General features: G+C 36.0%; 1 protein-coding gene across 10 annotated transcripts in view; it reads left to right on the top strand.

The window, feature by feature from the left end:
• CALN1 (calneuron 1) overlaps nt 1–22,075 on the top strand; it is a 521,792-nt gene that overhangs the window by 80,141 nt on the left and 419,576 nt on the right. For 3 of the 10 annotated variants that reach the window (XM_070567812.1, XM_070567809.1, XM_070567813.1), the window contains one exon: nt 260–365. The exons of the other annotated variants lie outside the window; for them this stretch is intronic. In XM_070567812.1, the coding sequence (XP_070423913.1) occupies nt 283–365 (83 nt within the window). In that variant the 5' untranslated portion in view covers nt 260–282. The remainder of the gene's footprint in view (nt 1–259; nt 366–22,075) is intronic. 10 annotated transcript variants of the gene reach the window in all.

The following is a 22,075-nucleotide window of genomic DNA, read 5'->3' as shown; positions in this document are numbered from 1 at the left end:
GGCTGTGTCTGTCTCCACGGAGGATAGTGGATTCTGGAGCCAGGAAGCCAGAGAGTAAGCAGGGAATGAGTGCTTTGGTTTTAACTCCACATATGCTGGGTTTAATGTGGGGGAACCGATATCAGGGTGGGTATCACATGGGGGTGTGTGAATTAAGTTCTGTACTGCTAGGGACAAAGGTGAAGACATTTTTCTCCTTTCATCATCTTTCATCATCAAGGTGATGCCTCCTCTCCTGTGACTCTCTGATGTCTAACAGGAAAGATTCTGTTGCTGATTCTCATGGATGTGGCCAGTGCTGGGACACAGCTGAGCAATGCCCAGGGACTCCAGTCAACTTCAGGGCTTAACATCAAGACTTACAGGTTTGATTCATCTTAGAGTCCTTCCAAGAGTCTTTGGGTTTTTTTTGGATTGTGTTGTGTTTTGCCTGTACATTCCAGTTAATTTCCCCCATCTCTGAATTTCAAAAAGTTTACCAGCACATATCTACATGAGAGTCTCTTCTTATTAATTTTTCCAGAAAAATATGATACCCACTGATTTTCATACCTGTTTTTTAATCATTTCCCAAAATTTTCTTATTTTTTGTATTATTATCTCTCCTGAGTAGTTTTGGTTTATTTCTTGGGAACACCTATAATTCTCAGGTGCATCTTCATTTCTTTGTCCTACGTACGTAATACATTTTTACTTCAACATGTTTATATCTTTATTTCTGCATTTTAATATAGGGAGAGCTCTTTTAATTTTTCTCTCATATCAAAGCTTTGATTTATTTTTCAATGAAGCGTCCGCTCTTTATTGCCTCTCACGTGCACTTTTATTCTGCTGTCAGATGTTTCCTTCCTTTCTCCTCATTTCCGCACTTGTACCTCTGCCTTCACCTTGATTTTTTCTCTCCCTGCCCCAGCCTCACAAAGTCTGTGCATTCCTATATCCTTTATGACAGCACCAAGTACACGATTTCTACAATTTACTTCTGTTTCTTAAGACGTCATCTCCAAGAGTAGGCTCTTTCTTTGAGACTTTAGAACCATATGTCCCTTCCTGCATGTTGTGATGTCATCTCATAGGCCTCATGTTTGGCTTCTTTATTCTTATTGAAGCTTGGCATTTGCCAATTTGTGGAGTTTGACTTGTACACATTTGGCCTGGAGCTGTACAACCTCTATAGGATCTTCCATTTTTCTGATGGTTGGATTTCCTGACTCTGTCAGAGAATTCATGGAATTAATAAAAACAATATGCACTGCTTCCAACTCTCTATCTACAATGCTTTTCATATATTATATTTCAATAATAAATATCCTATCTACAATAATTTTCCTTCTACAGTGTATACTGGGAGGCATACTTGGTTCCTTGCATAATAAGACTTGCAGTGAATTGAAGCAGAAAGAGGAGCTGCATGAATGGGGAAGAGAGTTGGCAGGATGCTGACAGCCTCAGAAAATGTTCTCATGCACTGAGAGGTGGCCACGTAGTTTTCAGGTCCCTGCAGCCTCCATGCCCCTGCATCAGAATCATATTAAGGGACATACCAGCTGGACAACTGTTTAGGGCTCACATAGATACATACATACATACGTATAGTTATAGATATGTAGATATAGAACTATATCGATCTCTCTCTATCTATCTATCATCTATATCTCTATGGAGTGCTAAAACATTACTGAAATAAATGAGAAATGTGATGGCAGTTAACTTGAATTTCCACACACAACACTTCATGTAACTGGTACAATATCAATTAGTACTGCTATAAGTGAAATATGAAGTACCTTCAAATAATGTGAAGAAATTCCTCATTGGTAGAGTCCTATTTCTGTTGGATATTTTTGTGAATGTGTTTGCACAAGTTGCAAGGTGAAACTTGGTCTGTGTCACCAAAACTGTGACCAGAGAAAAGCTGACAGTTACCTAGAGTTGGCAGTCTTGGTCAGTCAGAATTCTGAAACAAGGTAATGAATGGCATAGTGCTATTTACAGAGGTTGAATAATTTTCCTGGTATAACTTTTATATTAAATGAGATAATTCATAGAGAGCATTTAGCCCAGTGTCTGGCACATGGCATGCTAGCTAACATAACTGTTAGCTAGCACCGTGGTCATTAATTGAATGTAATTTATCTAAGGTTAAACCATCTAATAGATCCTTTTAAAACTGTCTTATTATCAGAGAAAATAAGAATAAACTATATTTATTAGGATAGACTTTCTCATAGTAACTTAATATCTTAATGGCTTAATAAATAAAGTGTATGTGTCACTCCCATGAAATCTGATACAGATGGAGACATACTTCCCCATCTAGGAGCTATGTCATGGGGTGCATAGGGCCTCCAGGGTCATATTGCAGGGGAGGAAAAAGAGGAAACACACTAACTTTTAACTGCTTTGATCTGGGAGTGGTACATATCACTGTAGCACACATTTCATTGACCAGAGCTAGTCACCTGGCACCAATTCAACTGCAAGAAAGGATGGGATATATAAAGGAGCTCATAGATAGATCATGAGTCTTAATAGATTCTTCCAAAGATCAAAAACTGGGAAATCCTAATATTTAAACATTTTGAACAAGACTTCAAAATCAATTTCACGTAAATTATTTCTTTATTTTTCAGAGAGGTATTAATTCTAGCCAACTCTGTGGGATGGCAAAACACACAAATTGATAATAATTCAAAAGGACAAAGGTTATAATGTTTTGTCACATTCAATACATGCAAGAAATTCCTTATTTTGATAACTCCAAAACAGAAATGTAAGTACCCACATTCCCACTATACGTTGGCCGATGTTGAAAGAAAATTTTTTTGAAAAGTAACCAAATTATTAGCTTTCCCAGGTACCCCTAAGTCTAGAACTAGTTTTCCCTGGAGTAGTTACTAGGTAAATCAGTAATTGGATCAAATCTTGTCCAAGATTCTCTGGAATTGCTCATGCTGATCAAACACAAGAAGTGAACATATTTAATTAAAAAATGGAGTTTTAAGAGACTTTTGCTCTGGTCAAGGAATAGTATAAATTGAATTTACCCTCCCAAATTAAACAATAGCACCAGAAACTGCAAAAGTTTATGAAACAATGGTTTTCAAGGTATTATAATAAGGCAGGGAAGAACAGTGAAACCTGAGAAACAGGAAGCAAATTGAGCATTATGATTGCCCCAACTTAGCGTGTGAAGGATTCCTGGGCCTCAGCTCAGTGACGAGCAACTCATGCAGTAGAGTTTCGAAATGCATGAAGTCAAAATTGATAGAGGTTCAAGGAGAAATAGATGTATCTACAATTATAGTTGGAAATTTTAACACTCTCTCAAACTTGATGTGAATAATACCATCATTCAACTTGATGTAATTGGAACTTATAGAATATTCCATCTAACAAAAGCAGAATACACATTCTTTTTATGTGAATATGGAAGATTTACAAAGATAGACAATATTTCAGGCTATAAATAGTAAATAGCTTTAAAAGAATTCAAATCATACAAGATATGTTCATTGATCACATGTAATTAAATTAGAAATCGACAGCAGGCAGATATTTGGGAAAATCCTAAAATGTTTGGGAAATAAATATGCACTTCTATATATATAACATATGAGCCAAAAACTCAAATGACAGGGGCCAGCCCAGTGGTGCAGCAGTTAAGTTTGCAAGTTCTGCTTCTCAGCGGCCTGGGGTTCACCAGTTTGGATCCTGGGTGCAGACATGGCACCGCTTGGCAAAAGCCATGCTGTGGTAGGCATCCCACGTATAAGTTAGAGGAAGATGGGCATGGATGTTAGCTCAGGGCTGGTTTTCCTCAGCAAAAAGAGGAGAATCGGCAGTAGTTAGCTCAGGGCTAATCTTCCTCAAAAAAAAAAAACAAACAAACCTCAAAAGACAAACTGGAAAGTATACTGAACTGAATGAAAATATAAATGCAACATATCAAATTTGTGGGATGCAGGTAAAGCAGTATGTAAAGAAATATTTATAGCATTAAATATACATATTAGAAAAGAAGAAAGGTCTCAAACCAGTGATCTAAACTTCTACTTTAAGAAACTAGAAAAAGAAGAGAAAATAAATTCAAAGCAAGGAAGGAAATACTAAAGATCAGAAAAAAATCAATAAAATAGAAGAACAATAGATGAAATCAATGAAACCAAATGCTGATTCTTTGAGAAAATCAATAAAATTATAAACCTTTAGCTAGCCTGTCAGGAAAAAAAAAGTGAAGCCAAAAGTTACTAACATTGGGAATGAAAGAGGTAATATCACTACAGATTGTACAGAATAAAAGAACAATAGAATGTTGTGAATAACTTTTTGCCAATAAATTTGATAACTTAAATGAAATGGATGAGTTTCTCAACAGACACAAACAAGCAAAGCCCTCTAAAAAATAAATTCACAATCTAAAAAGTCCTATTTCAGTTTGAAAAATAAATTTGTGGTTAAAAATATTCCCATAAAGAAAACTCCAGAGTCAGATGACTTCACTGGTGAATTTTACTCAAGAAACAATACCAATTCTACATAAACTCCTACAGAAAATTTAAAATCAGAAAATACTTTCCAACTCAGCACTATTCTGATTTTTCAAAAATAGACAAAAATAGGACAAGAAAACTATAGAACAACATACTTCATGCAAAAATTCTTTACAAAATTTTGACAAATAAAGATAAAAGCATCCATATTGGAAAGGAAAAATTAAAGCTGTCTTTATTTACAGATAACATGGTTGTTGTGTTGATTTGTTATTGCTGCATAACAAATTACTACACATTCGGTGGCTCAAAAAGACTATTTCTTGTCTCACCAGGGAAGGATCTTCTTTCAAGCTCCTTTAGGTTGCTGGCAAAATTAATTTCCTTGAGGCTATAGAATTCATGACAGCTTGCTCTTTCAAAGCCAGTGACAGAGGGCGTGCTCTATTGCTTTGGGTCTCTGACCTATAAAGGATCACTTAATTAGTTCAGGCCCATCCAGGATAATCTCCCTGTCGATGAAACTAAAGTCAACTGATTAGATATTTTAATTACTTCTGCAACTGTGAATTTTAAACTTATCCCTTCACCTTTGCCATATTTTATTGGTTGGAAGCAAGTCACAGGAACTGTCTTCACTGCAAGGGAAAGGATTACACAAAAGCATGAATACTGGACGTTGAGAGTCATGGGGGCCATGTTAGAATTTGCCTACCATACTCACCTATGAGGAAAATCTAATAAAATTGTCAAAAGAAAGTTTAGAGAGTTTTGCTTGATATGAATATTTTATTGAGCAAGAAACAAGCTGAATAGGGAGACTTCAAAATCAAAAGTGGTAAGAAACTCAGCTCTCAGCAGTTTCAGTGCAGTTTGTAAAGCATGAATAAGGAAGTGCATTGTTTTGTAGGTTACTAGAAACTTACGTTCCTTCTAGAGTAGTAGCTCTACTTAAGCTTACTTGTCTGTGGATGGCTGGCTCAGAAGCTGCAAGGCTGTGTTGATGTGAAGAAGGCTTAAGTTCTATTTAAGGTCAGAGTCAGCATTTGGAAGAAATCAGGACAGTTTCAGTTTTGGCTACGTGGCTATGGGTGGTTGGCTTAGGGGTATACTCACACTGTGGTCTCCATTTTGGTTTTTCTTTAACTGAATCTGTGAAGAACCTTCTAGAAGTAATGAGTTTAGCAAGTTGCAATATACAAGACCAATATCCAAAAGTTATTTGTATTTCTATGCATTAGTAAAAAAATAAATAAAAATATAAAAATATAAAATAAATATGACCAAGACTAAGATCTACGTACTGAAAACTGTAAAACATTGCTGAGAGAAATTAAAGAATACCTAATTTAAAAGAGAGAGATATTGTTTTATGGATTAGAACTTTCTATATTGTTAAATGTTGATTCTTTCCAAATTAATCTATGTATTAAATGCTATTCCAATCAAAATCTTAGCAGGACTTTTTCTATAAAAATTGACCAGCTGATTCTAAAATTCTTATGAAAATGCAAAGGACCTAAAACAGCCAAAATAACTTTCAAAAAGAAGAACAATGTTGGAGGGCTTACAATACTTGATATCATAACTTATTACAAAGCTATGGCAAATACGAGTTTTGTATTGGTCTCAAGAAAGACAAATAAGTTGATGAAACAGAATGGAGTTGAGAAACAGATATATACATATATGGTAAATTGTTTATCTTTTTTTCTTTTTTAAATTAGTTTTTAGATTACTATATGTGAATTAGTAAATGTGACTTTTCATGTTCAGTTCTATAACGTTTAACACATGCATAGATTTGTTATGCATCACAATCAGGAAACAGAATATCTATTTATGACCCAGAGAAATCTCCTCAAGCTAATCTCTTGTAGCCATACCCATCACACGTGTATCCCTTTGCCAATACTACACTGTCTTGATTAGAGTATTTCTATAATGTCTTGAAATTAGAGAGTGTCATTCCTCTGATTTTACTTTTCTTTTTCAAAATTGTTGTGTATTCTAGTTTGTTTGCCTTTACATATGAAATTTAGAACCACCTTGTCTATGTCTACAGAAATACCTTCTGGGATTTTTATTAGAATCACATTAAATTATACACATTTGGAGATAACTGACATCTGTACTATAAAGTCTCCAAATCCATGAACATAGTATGTCTCTCCATTTGTTTGTCTTCTTTAACTTCTTTCATCATTTTTTTTATTATTCCATACAGAGATCCTGTAAATGTTTTCTTAGATTTATAACTATTTTATTTTTTGTAATTACATCAATAGGATTTAAAAAAATCGTTTCCAAATGTTCATTGCTAATATATAGAAATGTGGGTTTTTTGTGATCATAGCTCCTTTGACCTTAGTAAAGGAATGCTTTAGTTCCAGGAGTTGTTTATGGACTCTTGATTTTCCACACAGACAAACACGTCATCTGTGAATAAGGACGGTTTTACTTCATTCTTTTCAAACTAGATGCCTTTTATTTATTCTTCTCGTCTTAGTGCACTTTCTAAAACTTCCATTATAGTGATAAATAGTGGTGGCAAAAGTGGGCATTCTTGCCTATTTTCTGATCTTAGGGGGAAAGTCTTGAGTCTTTCACCATTAAGCATGGTGTAGGTTGTAGTTTTGTTCTGTTTTTTGTGTGAGGAAGATTAGCCCTGAGCCAACATCTGCAGCCAATCCTCCTCTTTTTGCTGAGGAAGACTAACCCTGAGCTAATGTCTGTGCCCATCTTCCTCTAGTTTTTATATGTGGGATGCCTACCACAGTATGGCCTGACAAGTGGTGCCATGTCCACACCCAGGATCTGAACTGGCGAACCCCGGGCCAGCGAACCAGAACGTGCGAACTCAACTGCTGCGCCACTGGCTGGCACCACGTTGTAGCTTTTTTGTAGATAGTCTTTATCTGGTGAGGAAGTTTTCTTGTATTCGTAGTCTGCTGATAGTTTTTATTATGGATGGAGATTGAATTTTGTCACATGTTTTTTCTGCATCTATTTGTGAGATCATCTTTTTTTTCCTTTGGGCTTTTAATGTGGTGGATTACATTGGTTATTTTTTGAGTATTAAATCAGCTTTGAAATGAACAGCACTTGGTTATGTTGTATTGTCCTTTTCTATTTTGCTGGATTTAATTTGCTAATTTTTTGCAGGAATTTTGCGTCTGCGTTCATGAGGGATATTGGTTTGTAGTTTTCTTTTATTGTACTTTCTCTAGTTTTGTTATCAGGGTAATGTTGTCCTCCCAAAATGAGTTGGATGATCTTCCCTCTCCTTCTACATTCTGGCATAAATTGTGTGGAATTGATGTGTTTGTTTCTTTAAAGGTTTGGTAAAATGCGATAGTGGAACCATCTGGACCTGGAGATGAGATTTCTTTTCAGGAGGTTTTAAATTACAAATTCAATTTTTCTAATAGTTACAGGAATATTCAGATTATCTATTTCATCTTGGGTGATTTTGGTAGTTTGTTGGTACTTTTATTCCATGCTATCAAGTTTATGTTCATAGAGTTGCCTTTGGTATTTCTTATTATCTTTGTTAATGTCTGCTAGATCTGGAGTGACACCCTTCTTTCGTTCCTGATACAAATAATTTGTGACCTTTCTGTTCTTTTCATTTTCAGTCTTACTAGGGGGTTGTCAATTTTACCAGCTTCAAGCAACCAGTTTTCGGCTTTGTTGATTTGTTTTTCTGTTTTCAATTTCATCAATTTCTGCTCTTATTCTTTGCTTTATTCTGCTTGCTTTTTATTTATTTTGCTTTTCTTTTTCTTGGGTCGTAAGGTAGAAGCTCAGATTATTGGTTTGAGACTGTTCTTCTGCTCTAATGTAAGCATTTAGTGTTATGACTTTTCCTCTAAGCACAGGTCCATCCCACAAATGTGTTTTAAGTTTTGTTTAACTCAAACTATTTCCTAATTTACATTGAGACTTGCTCTTTGTCTCGTGGATTATTTGGAAGGGTGGTATATGATTTCTAACCCATTTAGAGACTTTCCATAATGTTTTGTTACTGATTTTTAGTCTAATTCCATTATGATCCTAGATCGTACCCTGTATGATTTCAATTATTTTAACTTTATTAAGGTTTGGTTTATGGCCCAGGATATATTATAGCTTGGTGACTGTTCCATGTCTACTTGCAAAGGATATATATTCTGTTCTTGGGTTTAGAGCTCTATAAGTGTAAATTAGATCCACTTGGTTCATGATGTTATTCAGGTCTACATTTTTGCTGATTTTCTGCTTACTTATCCTATCAATTACCGAGAGAGGAGTGATGAAGTCTCTAACTATAATTGGTGATTTGTCTTCTTCTCTTTTTCAGCTTCACTAGGGTATGCTTTGTGTATTTTGAACCTCTATTGTAATGTGAACACACATTTAAGAAAATTATACTTCTTGGTAAATTGACTCATTCATCAATATATAATGTACCTCTTTTGCTTGATAACTTTTTTGTTCAGAAGTCTATTTTGTCTGACATTAATATAGCAACTCTAGCTTTCTCTTGATTAATATTTGCATTATATATCTTTTTCCCATCTTTTTACTTTTTTTAACTGCTTATTGAGATTATGATAGCTTACAGCCTTGTGAAATTTCAGTTGTACACTATTGTTTGTTAGTCATGTTGTAGGTGCACCACTTCACCCTTTGTGCCCACCCCCACCTTCCCCTGGTAACCACTAATCTGTTCTCTTTGTCTACATGTTTAACTTCCATGTATGAGTGGAGTCATACAGAGATTGTCTTTCTCTGTCTGCCTTATTTCAGTTAACATAATACCCTCAAGGTCCATCCATGTTGTTGTGAATGGGATGATTTCATCCTTTTTTATGGCTGAGTAGCATTCCATAATATATATATACCACATCTTCTTTATCCAATCATCAGTTGATGGGCACTTAGGTTGCTTCTACATCTTGGCTATTGTAAATAATGCTGCAATAAACATAGGGGTGCATGGTACTTTTGGAATTGCTGATTTCAGGTTCTTTGGATAGATACCCAGTAGTGGGATGGCTGGGTCATATGGTATTTCTATTTTTAATTTTTTGAGAAATCTCCATACTGTTTTACATAGTGGCTGCACCAGTTTGCATTCCCACCAGTAGTGTATGAAGGCTCCTTTCTCTCCACAACCTCTCCAACACTTGTTACTTTTTATTTTGGTTATTTTTGCCATTCTAACGGGTGTAAGGTAATATCTTAGGGTAGTTTTGATTTGCATTTCTCTGATGATCAATGATGACGAGCATCTTTTCATGTGTCTATTGGCCATCCTTATATCTTCTTTGGAGAAATGTCTGTTCATGTCCCCTGCCCATTTTTTTATCAGGTTGCTGGATTTTTTTGTTGTTGAGTTGTGTGAGTTCTTTATATATTATGGAGATTAACCCTTTGTCAGATATATGACTTGCAAATATTTTTTCCCAATTAGTGGGTTGTTTTTTTGTTTCAATCCTGTTTTCCCTTGACTTGAAGAAGCTCTTTAGTCTCAGGAAGTCCCATTTGTTTATTCTTTCTATTGTTTGCCCTGTCTGAGAAGACATGATGTCTGAAAAGATCCTTTTAATACTGATGTCAAAGAGTATACTGCGTATATTTTCTTCTAGAAGCCTTATGGTTTCAGGTCTTACCTTTAGGTCTTTGATCCATTTTGAGTTTATTTTTGTGAATGGTGAAAAAGAATCGTCAATTTTCATTCTTTTACATGTGGCTTTCTAGTTTTCCCAGCACTATTTGTTGAAGAGACTTTCTTTTCTCCATGGTATGTCCTCAGCTCCTTTGTTGAAGATTAGCTGTCCGTAGCTGTGTGGCTTAATTTCTGGGCTTTCAATTCTGTTCCATTGATCTGTGCACCTGTTTTTGTACCAGGACCATGCTGTTTTGATTACTGTAGCTTTGTAATATGTTTTGAAGTCAGGGATTGTGATGCCTCCAGCTTTGTTTTTTTTCTCAGGATTACTTTAGCAATTTGGGGTCTTTTGTTGCCCCATATGAATTTTAGGATTCTTTGTTCTATTTCTGTAAAGAATATCATTGGCATTCTGATTGGGATTGCATTGAATCTGTAGATTGCTTTCAGTAGTATGGACATTTTAACTACGTTCTTCCAATCCATGTGCATGGAATGTCTTTCCATCTCTTTATGTCGTCATCAATTTCTTTCAGGAAATTCTTATAGTTTTCATTGTATGGGTCTTTCACTACCTTGGTTAAATTCACCCCAAGGTATTTTATTCTTCTTGTTGTGATTGTGAATGGCATTGTGTTCTTGAGTTCTTTTTCTGTTAGTTTGTTATTAGAGTATAGAAATGCTACTGATTTATGTAAGTTGATTTTATATCCTGCATCTTTGCTGTAGTTGTTGATTATTTCTAATAGTTTTCCAATGGATTCTTTGGGGTTTTCTATATATAAGGTCATGCCATCTGCAAACATGAGAGTTTCACTTCTTCACTCCCTATTTGGATTCCTTTTATTCCTTTCTCTTACCTAATTGCTCTGGCCCAAACCTCCAGTACTGTGTTAAATAAGAGTGGTGATATTGGGTATCCTTGTCTCGCTCCTGTTCTCAGGGTGATGGTGCTCAGGTTTTGCCCATTGAGTATGATGTTGGCTGTGGGTTTGTCACATATGGCCTTTATTATGATGTTGAGGTAATTTCCTTCTATCCCCATTTTGTTAAGAGTTTTTATCATAGATGGCTGTTAGATCTTGTCAAATGCTTTCTCAGCTTTTATTGAGATGATCACGTGGTTTTTATTCCTCAATTTCTTGATGTGGTGTATCGCGTTGATTGATTTGTGGATGTTGAACTGTCTCTGTGTTCCTGGTATGAATCCCACTTGATCCTGATGTATGATCCTTTTGATGTATTGCTGAATTTGGGTTGCCAATATTTTGTTGAGAATTTTTGCATCTATGTTCATCAGCAGTATTGGCCTGTAGTTCTCCTTTGTCGTGCTGTCCTTGTCAGGCTTTGTTATCAGAGTGATGTTGGCCTTGCAGAATGTGTTAGGAAGTGTTCCAACCTCCCTAATTTTTTAGAACAGCTTAAAAAGGTTAGATGTTAAATTCTCTCTGAAAGTTTGGTAGAATTCCCAAAGAAAACTGTCTGGTCCTGGGGTTTTATTCTTTGGGATATATATATATTTTTTTTAAGATTTTGTTTTTCCTTTTTCTCCCCAAAGCCCCCCAGTACACAGTTGTATATTCTTCGTTGTGGGTCCTTCTAGCTGTGGCATGCGGGACGCCGCCTCAGCGTGGTTTGATGAGCAGTGCCATGTCCGCGCCCAGGATTCGAACCAACGAAACACTGGGCCGCCTGCAGCGGAGCGCGCGAACTTAACCACTCGGCCACAGGGCCAGCCCCTTCTTTGGGATATTTTTGATTGTTGTTTCAATCTCTTGCCTTGTGATTGGTCTGTTCAGATTGTCTGTTTCTTCTTGACTAAGCTTTGGGAAGTTTTAGGAGTCCAAGAATTTATCCATTTCCTCTAGGTTATCCATTTTGTTGGCATATAGTTTTTCATAGTATTCTCTTATAGTCTGTTGTATTTCTGTGGCGTCTGTAGTTATTTGTTCACTTTCATTTCTGATTTTGTTTATTTGAGCTTTCTCTCTTTTTTTCTTTGTAAGTCTGGCTAGGGGTTTGTCAGTTTTATTCATCTTCTCAAAGATCCAGCCCTTTGTTTCATTGAGCCTTTCAACTGCCTTTTTTGTTTCAATAGCTTTTATTTCTGCTCTGATTTTTATCCTTTCTCTCCTTCTGCTGACTTTGAGCTTTGTTTGTTCTTCTTTTTCTAATTCAGTTAGGTGTAATTTGAGATTGCTTATTTGAGATTTTTCTTGTTTGTTAAGGTGTGCCTGTATTGTGAAGAATTTCCCTCTTAATATAGCTTTTGCTGTATCCCATATGACTTGGTATGGCATGTTATCATTTTCATTTGTCTCCAGATATTTTGTGATTTCTTCTTTAATTTTATCAATGATCCATTGCTTGTTCAATAGCATATTGTTTACTCTCCACATCTTTGTCCCTTTCTCAGCTTTTTTTGTCATTAATTTCTAGCTTTATAGCATTATGATCAGAGAAGATGCTTGTTATTATTTCAGTTTTTTAAAATTTATAGAGGCTTGCCTTGTTTCCCAACATATGGTCTATCCTTAAGAATGTTCCATGCGCACTTGAAAAGAATGTGTATTCTCTGTTTTTGGATGGAGTGTTCTACATATGTCTGTTAATTCCAACTGTTTTAGCTTTTTGTTTAATTCCACTGTTTCCTTGTTGATTTCCTGTCTGGATGATCTGTCCAATGATGTGAGTGCAGTGTTGAGGTCCCCTACTATTATTGTGTTATTTTTGATATCTTCTTTTAGGTTTGTTAATAGTTGCTTTATGAACTTTGGTGCTCCTGTGTTGGGTGCATAGATATTTAGGAGTGTTATTTATTCCTGATGGAGTGTCCCTTTTATCATTATATATTGCCCCTCTTTGTCTCTCTTTACCTGCCTTATCTTGAAGTCTACTTTGTCTGATATAAGTATTGCGACACCTGCTTTCTTTTGTTTGCCATTAGCTTGGAGTATCATCTTCCACCCCTTCACTCTGAGCCTGTATTTGTCGTTGCAGCTGAGATATGTTTCTTGGAAGCAACAAATTGTTGGATCTTGTTCTTTAATCCATCTTGCCACTCTGCATCTTTTTATTGGAGAGTTCAATCCGTTTACATTGAAGCTGATTATTGATGTATGAGGGTTTAATGCTGTCATTCTGTCACTCGTTTTCCTGCATTTCCTTTGTTTCTCATCCTGTGTGTTTTCGTCTACCCATTGAATTATGCAGTTTTTTATGCTGTGTTTCTTAGTTTTTTCCTTGTTTATTTTTTGTGTCTCTGTTCTGCTTTTTAGTTTAGTGGCTACCCTCAAGTTTGTATTCAGAATCTCGTGTATAACATAGTCCATTTTCTGATGGTCTCTTATTTCCTTAGTCTAAACCAATTCAGTCCCTTTCCTCCTCCCCTCCTAAGTTATTATTCTCATATCTTATTCCAACTTGTGTTGTGAGTTTGTGGTTAAAGTGACAAGATTGTCTTTGTTTTTGGTGTTTTCCTTCCCTTTAGCCTAATGCTATAGTTGAATATTTGCTGTCCTCTTCTGATTCTATCTATCTCCTTACTCTTTGTTTTGTGATCACTTTCTCCCTTTTTTTCTTTTTTCAGGTATGAGGTCCTTCTTGAGGATTTCTTGTAGTGGAGTTCTTGTGGCTACCAAGTCCCTTAGCTTTTATTTGTCTGGGAAAGATTTAGTTTCTCCCTCATATCTGAAGGATATTTTTGCTAGATAGAGTATTCTTGGGTGAAGATTTTTATCTTTTAAAGTTTTGAATATGTCATTCCATTTTCTCCTAGCTTGTAAGATTTCTGCAGAGAGATCTGGTGAAAGTCCGATAGGGGTTCCTTTGTAGGTTATTTTATTCTGCCTTGCTGCCCTGAGTATTATTTGTTTGTCATTCATTTTTGCCAGTTTTACTACAATATACCTTGCAGTAGGTCTTTTTACATCGACAAATCTAGAAGATCTGAAAGCTTCCTCCACACACATTTCCCTCTCATCCCCTAGATTTGGGAACTTCTCTGCTATTATTTCTTTGAACACACTTTCTGCTCCATTCTCCTCTTCACCTCCTTGGATACCTATAATTCTTATGTCACATTTCCTCATTGAGTTGGATATTACTCAGAGACTTTCTTCATTTCTTTTTTGTCTCAGTTCTCTCTCCTCCTCTGTCTGGAGCCATTCAACATGTCTATCTTCAATTATGCTGATTTGCTCCTCTATGGGGTCCACATGAGCATTCAGGGAATCCGTATTTTGTTTTCTCTTCCGTTGCGTCTTTCATCTCTAGTATTTCTGATTGATTCTTCTTTGAAGTTTCAATCTCTTTTGTGAAGTATCTTCCTGAACTCGTTGAATTGTTTCTCTGTATTCTCTTTTACCTCATTGAGTTTTTTGACGATAGCTATTCTTAATTTATTGTCGTTTAGTTTACTTATTTCTGAGTCCTCAGGACTGAATTCTGGGTATTTATTGTTTTCTCTCTGGTCTGGAGTTTTGATGAACTGCCTGATACTTGTGGGAGAACAGGGTTTTCCTGTTGTGATATTATTCAGTTGCAGTTACAGCCTATAGCCACTGGATGGGGGTTGAGAGTCTCATATTCTGAGCCCTATGCCTCCAGCCGAGATGGCATGGAGTGGTGCAAGTCCACGTAGGGGTGCTTTCTCCTGCGTGCAGTCCCTGGTTTCCCTATCAATTCCCGCTATCTGGTCTCCTGGGGTCTTGGCTTGATGAGGTCACCCCATGTGAAAGCTTTCATCTCTGTTGAAGGGCTTCCCTCTAAGGGCCCTAGGGAGTCCTGGGTGATCCCACTGATGCACGACCCCTCCCCCACCCCTTCCCTCATGGAGCCTCCCACAGCAGCGATTCCAGTCTTTAGGGGAGGGGGCAAAGTTCTCTGTTACCCCATTCCAGCTCCTCTGAGTGGGGCTCCAGCCTCTCTGCCCTCTGTCATTTGGCTGCTGTGACTCTCCGAGGATTCCTGTGCTATTAGGATATTTTCTGTTGGAATCTTGTTGCTCCTTTTTGTTGTATGTTGGAAGGGAGAGAGTCCTGGGCAAGAACACTGTGCCATGATGCTGATGTCACTCCCATATTTTTACTTTTAACCTATTTATATCATATTTGAAGTGAGTTTCCTGTAGACAGCATATAGTTGGGTCATCATCTTTATCCATTCTGGCAATCTCTGTTTTTCAATTGTGCTTAGACCATTTACATTTAATATAACCATTATATATTTGGATTTGTGGCTATAATTCTATTACTTCTTATTTGTTTATATTCTCTGATTTTCATTTCTCTGTTCTCCTCTCTTTCCTTATTTTGGGTTATTTGAACCCTTTTTTAGTATTCCATTTTAATTTATCTGTTCTTTTTACTCTATCTCTTTGTATAATATTCCCACTTTTGCTCCAGGAATTATAATACACATACTTACCTTTTAACAATGTAATTAGAATCCATATTTTAAAAACGTATTTATTAAAAAATTGTTTAATTGACATAAAAGTCACATAGCATAAAACTGACCATTTTAAAGTAATAACTCAGTGGTTGATAGTGTAATCACAATGTTGTACAACTATTACAACTATCTAGTTCCAGAGCATTTCCATCATTCCAAGAGAAATCCCATTACTCTCATTTCTCTCTTCTCCCTATCCCATGGCAATCACTAATCTATGTTTTATCTCTATAGATTTCCCTATTCTGGATTTCTTATAAATGGAATCATGTCATATATGACCTTTTGTGTCTGATTTCTTTCACTTAGCATGATGTTTCTAGGTTCAGCTATGTGGTAGCATATATCAGTACTTCATTCCTTTATTTGGCTGAATAATATTTTATTGTATGGGTATACTATATTTTGTCTATCCATTCATCAGTTGATGGATGTTTGGGTTGTTTCCAATTTTTAGCTATTATGAATAATGCTGCTATGAACATTCATGTACTAGTTTTTGTGTGAACATGTGTTTTCAATTCTTTTTGTATATCCTGGGAGTGGAATTGCTAGGTTGAATGGTAAATCTATGTTTAAGTCTTTGAGGAATTGCTAAACTGTTTCCAAAGTGACCATGTCATTTTACATTCCCTCTAGCAATGAACAAGAGTTACAATGTCTCCACATCCTACCCAACACTTATTAATTTAATCATCATTATTATTACTATTATTGCCATCCTAGTGGGTTTTGATCTCATTGTGGTTCTGATTTGCATTTCTCTAATGACTAATGATGTTGAATATCTTTTCATATGCTTATTGACCATTTGTATATCTTATTTGGAGAAATAGCCATTTAAATTCTTTGCCCATTTTTAAATGAGTTATTCGTGTTTTTGTTATTGAGTTGAAAAAGTTCTATATATTCTAGATATTAGACCATTATCAAATATATGCCTTGCAAATGTTTTATCCCATTCAGTGGGTTGCCTTTTCACTTTCTTGATAGTGTCCTTTGATTCACAAAGTTCCTAATTTTCATGAAGTCAAATTTATCTACTTATTCTTTTGTTTCTTGTGCTCTCTGTGTCATATTTAAGAAGCTGTTGCCTAACACAACGTCACAAAGATTTACATCTATGTTTTCTTCTAAGAGTTTTATAGTTTGAGCTCTAGCTTTAGGTATTTGATACATTTTAAGTTAATTTCTATATATAGTGTGAAGTAGGTGTCCAAATTTGTCCTTTTGTATTATGAATACCCAGTTATTCCAGCACCATTTGTTGAAAAGGCTATTCTTTCCACAATGAATGGTCTTGGCACTCATGTCAAAAATCAATTGACCACAAATATATGGGTTTTATTTGTGGACTCTCAGTTCTATTCCATGGATATATATTTCTATTCTTACAACAGGACCAGATTGTTTTGATAACTTTGTAGTAAGTTTTGAAATCAGGAGAAGTGTGTCCTCCATCTTTGCTCTCTTTTTCAAGATTATTTGCCTATTCAAGGTCCCTTGAATATCCATATGAATTTTAGGATAAGCCTATACAGTTTTGCAAAGAGGCAGTTGAAATTTTGATAGAAATTTCATTGAGTCTGTAGGTCAACTTGGAGAATATTGTCCTTTAGTTCTTTAGACATAGTTTCCTTTAGCTCTTTGAACATTTTAAAAATAGCTCATTTAAAGCCTTTGTCTAGAATTTCAATGTCTAGGATTATTCAAAGATAGTTTCTATTCATTTTTTTTCTCTATGGACCATATGGGCCATTCTTTCTTGTTTCTTTGCATATTCTGCAATTTTTGGTTGCAAACTGGACATTCTGACTGCTATAAATGGAACAATTCTGAAATTTAGGTCCCCTTTTTCTCTCCTGAGGATTTGTTGTTGCTGCTTGTTTTAGTTGTTGTTATTTGTTTGTTTAGTGACCTCTCTGACCTAATTTTGTAAAGTCTGTATTCTTTGTCATGTGTGGCCACTGAAGCCTCTTTTCTGTTAACTTAGTAGTCAGCTAATGATTGGATAGAGATTTCCTTAAACTCTTGGAACCAAAATATCTCCCAGTCTTTGCAGAAGGGATCTGTGTGTGTGTTGGGGCACACGTTCAACACTCAGTGGTAAAATCATTGATTCTGCCTTAGTCTTTACTTTCTGCTTGCATAGAGCCTGCAGGTCAACCAGAGGTGACTACTTAGGGCCTTCTCAGGTCTTTCTTGAGTATGCCCACAGCCTGGGAATGCATGTTGTCTTCTAAATCCCTAGGAATATGTTAGAGCCTTTCAAAGCCCTTTTACCCCAAAGCATTTCATTTCCCAGGCTTTCTTCCTAAACTTTTTGGTTAGCCTATTTTTTACCTCAGCGGTTATCCATTGGTTCAGGCAGCAGTGATTAAAACATTAGCATGTAAATGTTTTCAACTAATGACATCTGAGTAGTGGCTTTAGCACTAAGTGAGTTCCAAGCTAGGTGAGACAAAGTCAAGCCTTTTGAGGCACCAGACAGGTCAAAACAAAATAATTACAATTCTTTGTGATTGAAGTCCTTTCTGCTTTCTCTGGTACCAGTACTGGGAAGGTGGGCCATCATTTTCAAGGCTACTACTGATCTGGAGAGCAAGGACTAGAATAAATTAACATGCCACAAAGTTCATTGTTCTTACCAGGATTCAGTCATTTTTTTCTTGAATAAGTCATTCCCAGGTTTCTGCAAGCTTTTGGCAAATTTCTAGACTTCCTCAAAAGTTAATTGTTTTTTCATTGCTTTCATAGAGGGGCAGAATTTTAGAGTTCCCTACTCTGCCATTTTCACTGACGTCACTCCCTATTTTATCACTTCAAGTGGAATGTAGAAATCTTACCACCACCTAAGTCCCTTTACTCTCTTCTTTTATGTTGTAGTTGTCTTATATATTGCTTCTACATACATTGGAAAGTTCATCAGATAATATTATAATTTTTACTTCTGTCCATTCAGCATATTTCAACAGAAGAATAGTCTATTATATTAACCCAGATATTTACCTTGTTTTCCTTCATTCCTAATGTTCCAAATTTCCTTTTTGTATCATTTATCTTCTATCTAAAGAACTTCTTTTAGCAAATCTTTTAGAGCAGGTCTGTTGGCAAGAAACTCTCTTTGTTTTCCTGCATCTGAGAATATCATTATTTCACCTTCATTCCTGAAGGATGTTTTCACTACATATAGAATTCTTGCTTAACAGTTCTAACTGTTACTTTTTCTGCACCACATTGTTTTTCTTCTCCTTTGGGGCTCTAATAGCGTGAATAGTATTATACCTTTTAATATTGGCCCTCAGGTCTCTTAGGCTCTGTTTGCTTTTTTTGAACTCTTCTCTGTGTGGTTCAGACTGAATGACTTTTGTGGATCTGTCTTCAAGTTCTCTGGCTCTTCTCTTTATTAATTCATGTGGAGCTAATCAAGTGTGTTTTCATTTTCACTACTGTATTATTTTTTAAAGATTTTATTTTTTTCCTTTTTCTCCCCAAAGACCCCCCGGTACATAGTCGTATATTCTTCGTTGTGGGTCCTTCTAGTTGTGGCATGTGGGATGCCGCCTCAGCATGGTTTGATGAGCAGTGCCATGTCCGCTCCCAGGATTCGAACCAACGAAACACTGGGACACCTGCAGTGGAGAACGCAAATTTAACCACTCGGCCATGGGGCCAGCCCCTCATTACTGTACTTTTAAGTTCTAAAATTTCCATTTTGTTACTCTGTGTATTTTCTATTTCTCTACTGAGATTTTCTATCTTTCCATTATTTTCAAAAGTGTTCGCCCTTACTCAGAGCATTTTATGATAGCTGCTTTAAGGTTCTTGTTAGATAATTCTAATGTCCATGTCATCTTGACATTGGCATGTGTGCTTATCTTTTTCCAAGCAAGTTTAGATTTTCTTGGTTCTTTGTGTTTTTAGAATTTAGGATTATAACATTTAGAATATTTTATTATGTGATTCACAGTCTTGTTTGCACACTATAGACAACGTTGTTTTTTTTTGGTATGTTAGCAGGCAATCAACCCGTTTGTGTTCAGGCCTCAAGTTCTGACCAATTTTATGTTGGTTGTGGTTCCAATTTCAGTTAAGTTTTCAAAGGCTTTGCGTTGCTCTTCAGCTCTGTCCCATGTTTGACACCAGTGGTTAGTGTGGCACTTGCGCTATTGTCTAATCCATTGTTCAGTTCTCAAAGTGTATGTGTGCTCATTAGAGTCAGACCAATCTACTCATATGAGGTTGAGCCCAAAATTTCACAAACAACTCGAAGTAGTCACTTTAGCAAACTTTTCTCTATTCATGGTATCATCAGCACTTTTCATTTTACTGTTATTCTCCATTTTGGTCCTCCAACTAGAAAGCTGCAACTTTAGTTACCCCAAGCTACTACACCCTTTGTGCAACTGCACTTGCATCAGGAAGAAGCAGAGTGAGAAAAGGGAAAGACAAGAAGCAATGGAGATCCTGCCCCTTCTTTTGGGACCAAATATTATCTGATCAGAGAGAAAGATTCTCCTTCCCCAGAGTTTCAGGCTCTGACTGGCCCTCGTTGTCACTACTGCTTCTGTTTCCAAGGATTGTTTTGGGGCTGAGGTACAAAAGAATAGAGAAAAGAAAAAGAAAGAATGATGAGAATTTCCATATTCTCCCTCATTCATCAAGCCAGAACTTGAGACATCTCCTGGACCCTTCTCTGCTGTGCTAGTGCTCATTTTCAAGTTTCAGACTGCATTGAATTCAAGCCCAGAAATACAACAAGAAAGAAGTGATAAACTTACCACCAGTTGGTGGTCCTTTGAATTTTCACATTCTTTCCCTACCTGTCTGTTAATATTTATTTTCAGAGTCCTCAGATTGCTGCTCCATGCATTCTGCCCTGATTTTAGACTGTTTTCAGTGGGAGACATAGGGTGCAGTATGTTTACTTCATCTTACCCAGAAGTGGAAGGCTGGTCAATTGATTTTTCAACATAAGTGGAAAGGCAATTCAACGGAGAAAGCATAGTCTTGTTAACAAAACTTGTTGAAACATCTGGATATCCATATGTAATACATACATACATGTCACCATAGACAAAACTTAACTCATAATAAATAATAGACGTACATGTAAAGCACAAAATTATAAAAGTGCTAGAAGAAAACAGGAGAAAACCTTTGTGACCTTGGGTTAGGCAAATATTTAAAAAATATGACAATATATTCCTATATCCTTACTCACACTGGGTTTTCTCTATATTTTTAACTCTTGTCAATCTGATAGTTGAAGAATAATTTCACATCTTTGCATTGTTACTTTTTTTATTTTTATTTTTTAAAGATTTTATTTTTTCCTTTTTCTCCCCAAAGCCCCCCGGTACATAGTTGTGTATTCTTCATTGTGGGTTCTTCTAGTTGTGGCATGTGGGATGCTGCCTCAGCGTGGTCTGATGAGCAGTGCCATGTCCGCGCCCAGGATTCGAACTAAGGAAACACTGGGCCGCCTGCAGCGGAGCACGCGAACTTAACCACTCGGCCCCGGGGCTAGCCCCTGCATTGTTATTTTTTTACTAGTGAATTTTAACATCTTCTTATAAACATATTTCTCATTTTACGTTCTTTCCTAATTAGTCTATTATCTTTTTCTGATTGATTTATAAGAGTTTTTTATATGTTGAGGAAGATAATTCTTGGACTCCTATCTATGTTACAAATAATTATTCCAGATTTTTGTTTACTTTTTAATTTGGTTGTATGTGTTGCGGTGGTTGTAGTTTTGGCACACATTTTTGTTGTTGTTGTTGTTACCATTTTTTGCTTTCTCTTTGATGAAATCAACTTTAGAAATCTTTGCCTTTATGGTGTCTGGCTTTTGTTTTATACTTTAAAAGGCTTCTCACACTTTAAGATTATAATAGCAATCTTTTTTTTCTTGTAGCGTTTTATTTTTTAAATTTACATCTTTGATCAAGCTGGAAAGTCTTTAACTATATGGAATGAAAAGTTTAGTTTAATGCCTTTCCAAACAACTAGCCAGTTGATCCAATACTTTAATCGATTGTTTCTGCTCTAATTTGAAATATCACTTTATCATTATCCTTACGTATATGTGTGTGCCTATTTCTACACTGAGAATTCAATTCTATTGCTTTATTCATCCATTTATCCAACAAATACTTACGTGGCAGACACTTTCTAAGCAGTTGAGCTATATCAGCAAAAAAAGGAGACAAAACTCCCCTCCTCATGGAGCTTACCTTTCAGGGGGAGCTATAAAGACAGATAATGAACCATAAACGTTATTTTTATTTCATCTCCTGAATTAGTATGATGAGGTTTTAATTACCATAGATTTATGGTACATTTTAATATCAGGTAGAGCTAGTTCTTCCACATTAATTACTTTGCCTCTTTGTAAATATTGAATCTTACAGATGAACTTTAAAATCATTTGATAAAATTTCAGTATAAATCCTATTGGGATTTTGAT

The sequence above is a fragment of the Equus przewalskii genome, chromosome 12 (genome assembly GCF_037783145.1).
Source record: "Equus przewalskii isolate Varuska chromosome 12, EquPr2, whole genome shotgun sequence".
NCBI classification, from domain to species: Eukaryota; Metazoa; Chordata; class Mammalia; order Perissodactyla; family Equidae; genus Equus; species Equus przewalskii.
The sequence above is the reverse complement of the archived record's forward strand: the minus strand, read 5'-3'. Positions and strand labels throughout refer to the sequence as shown.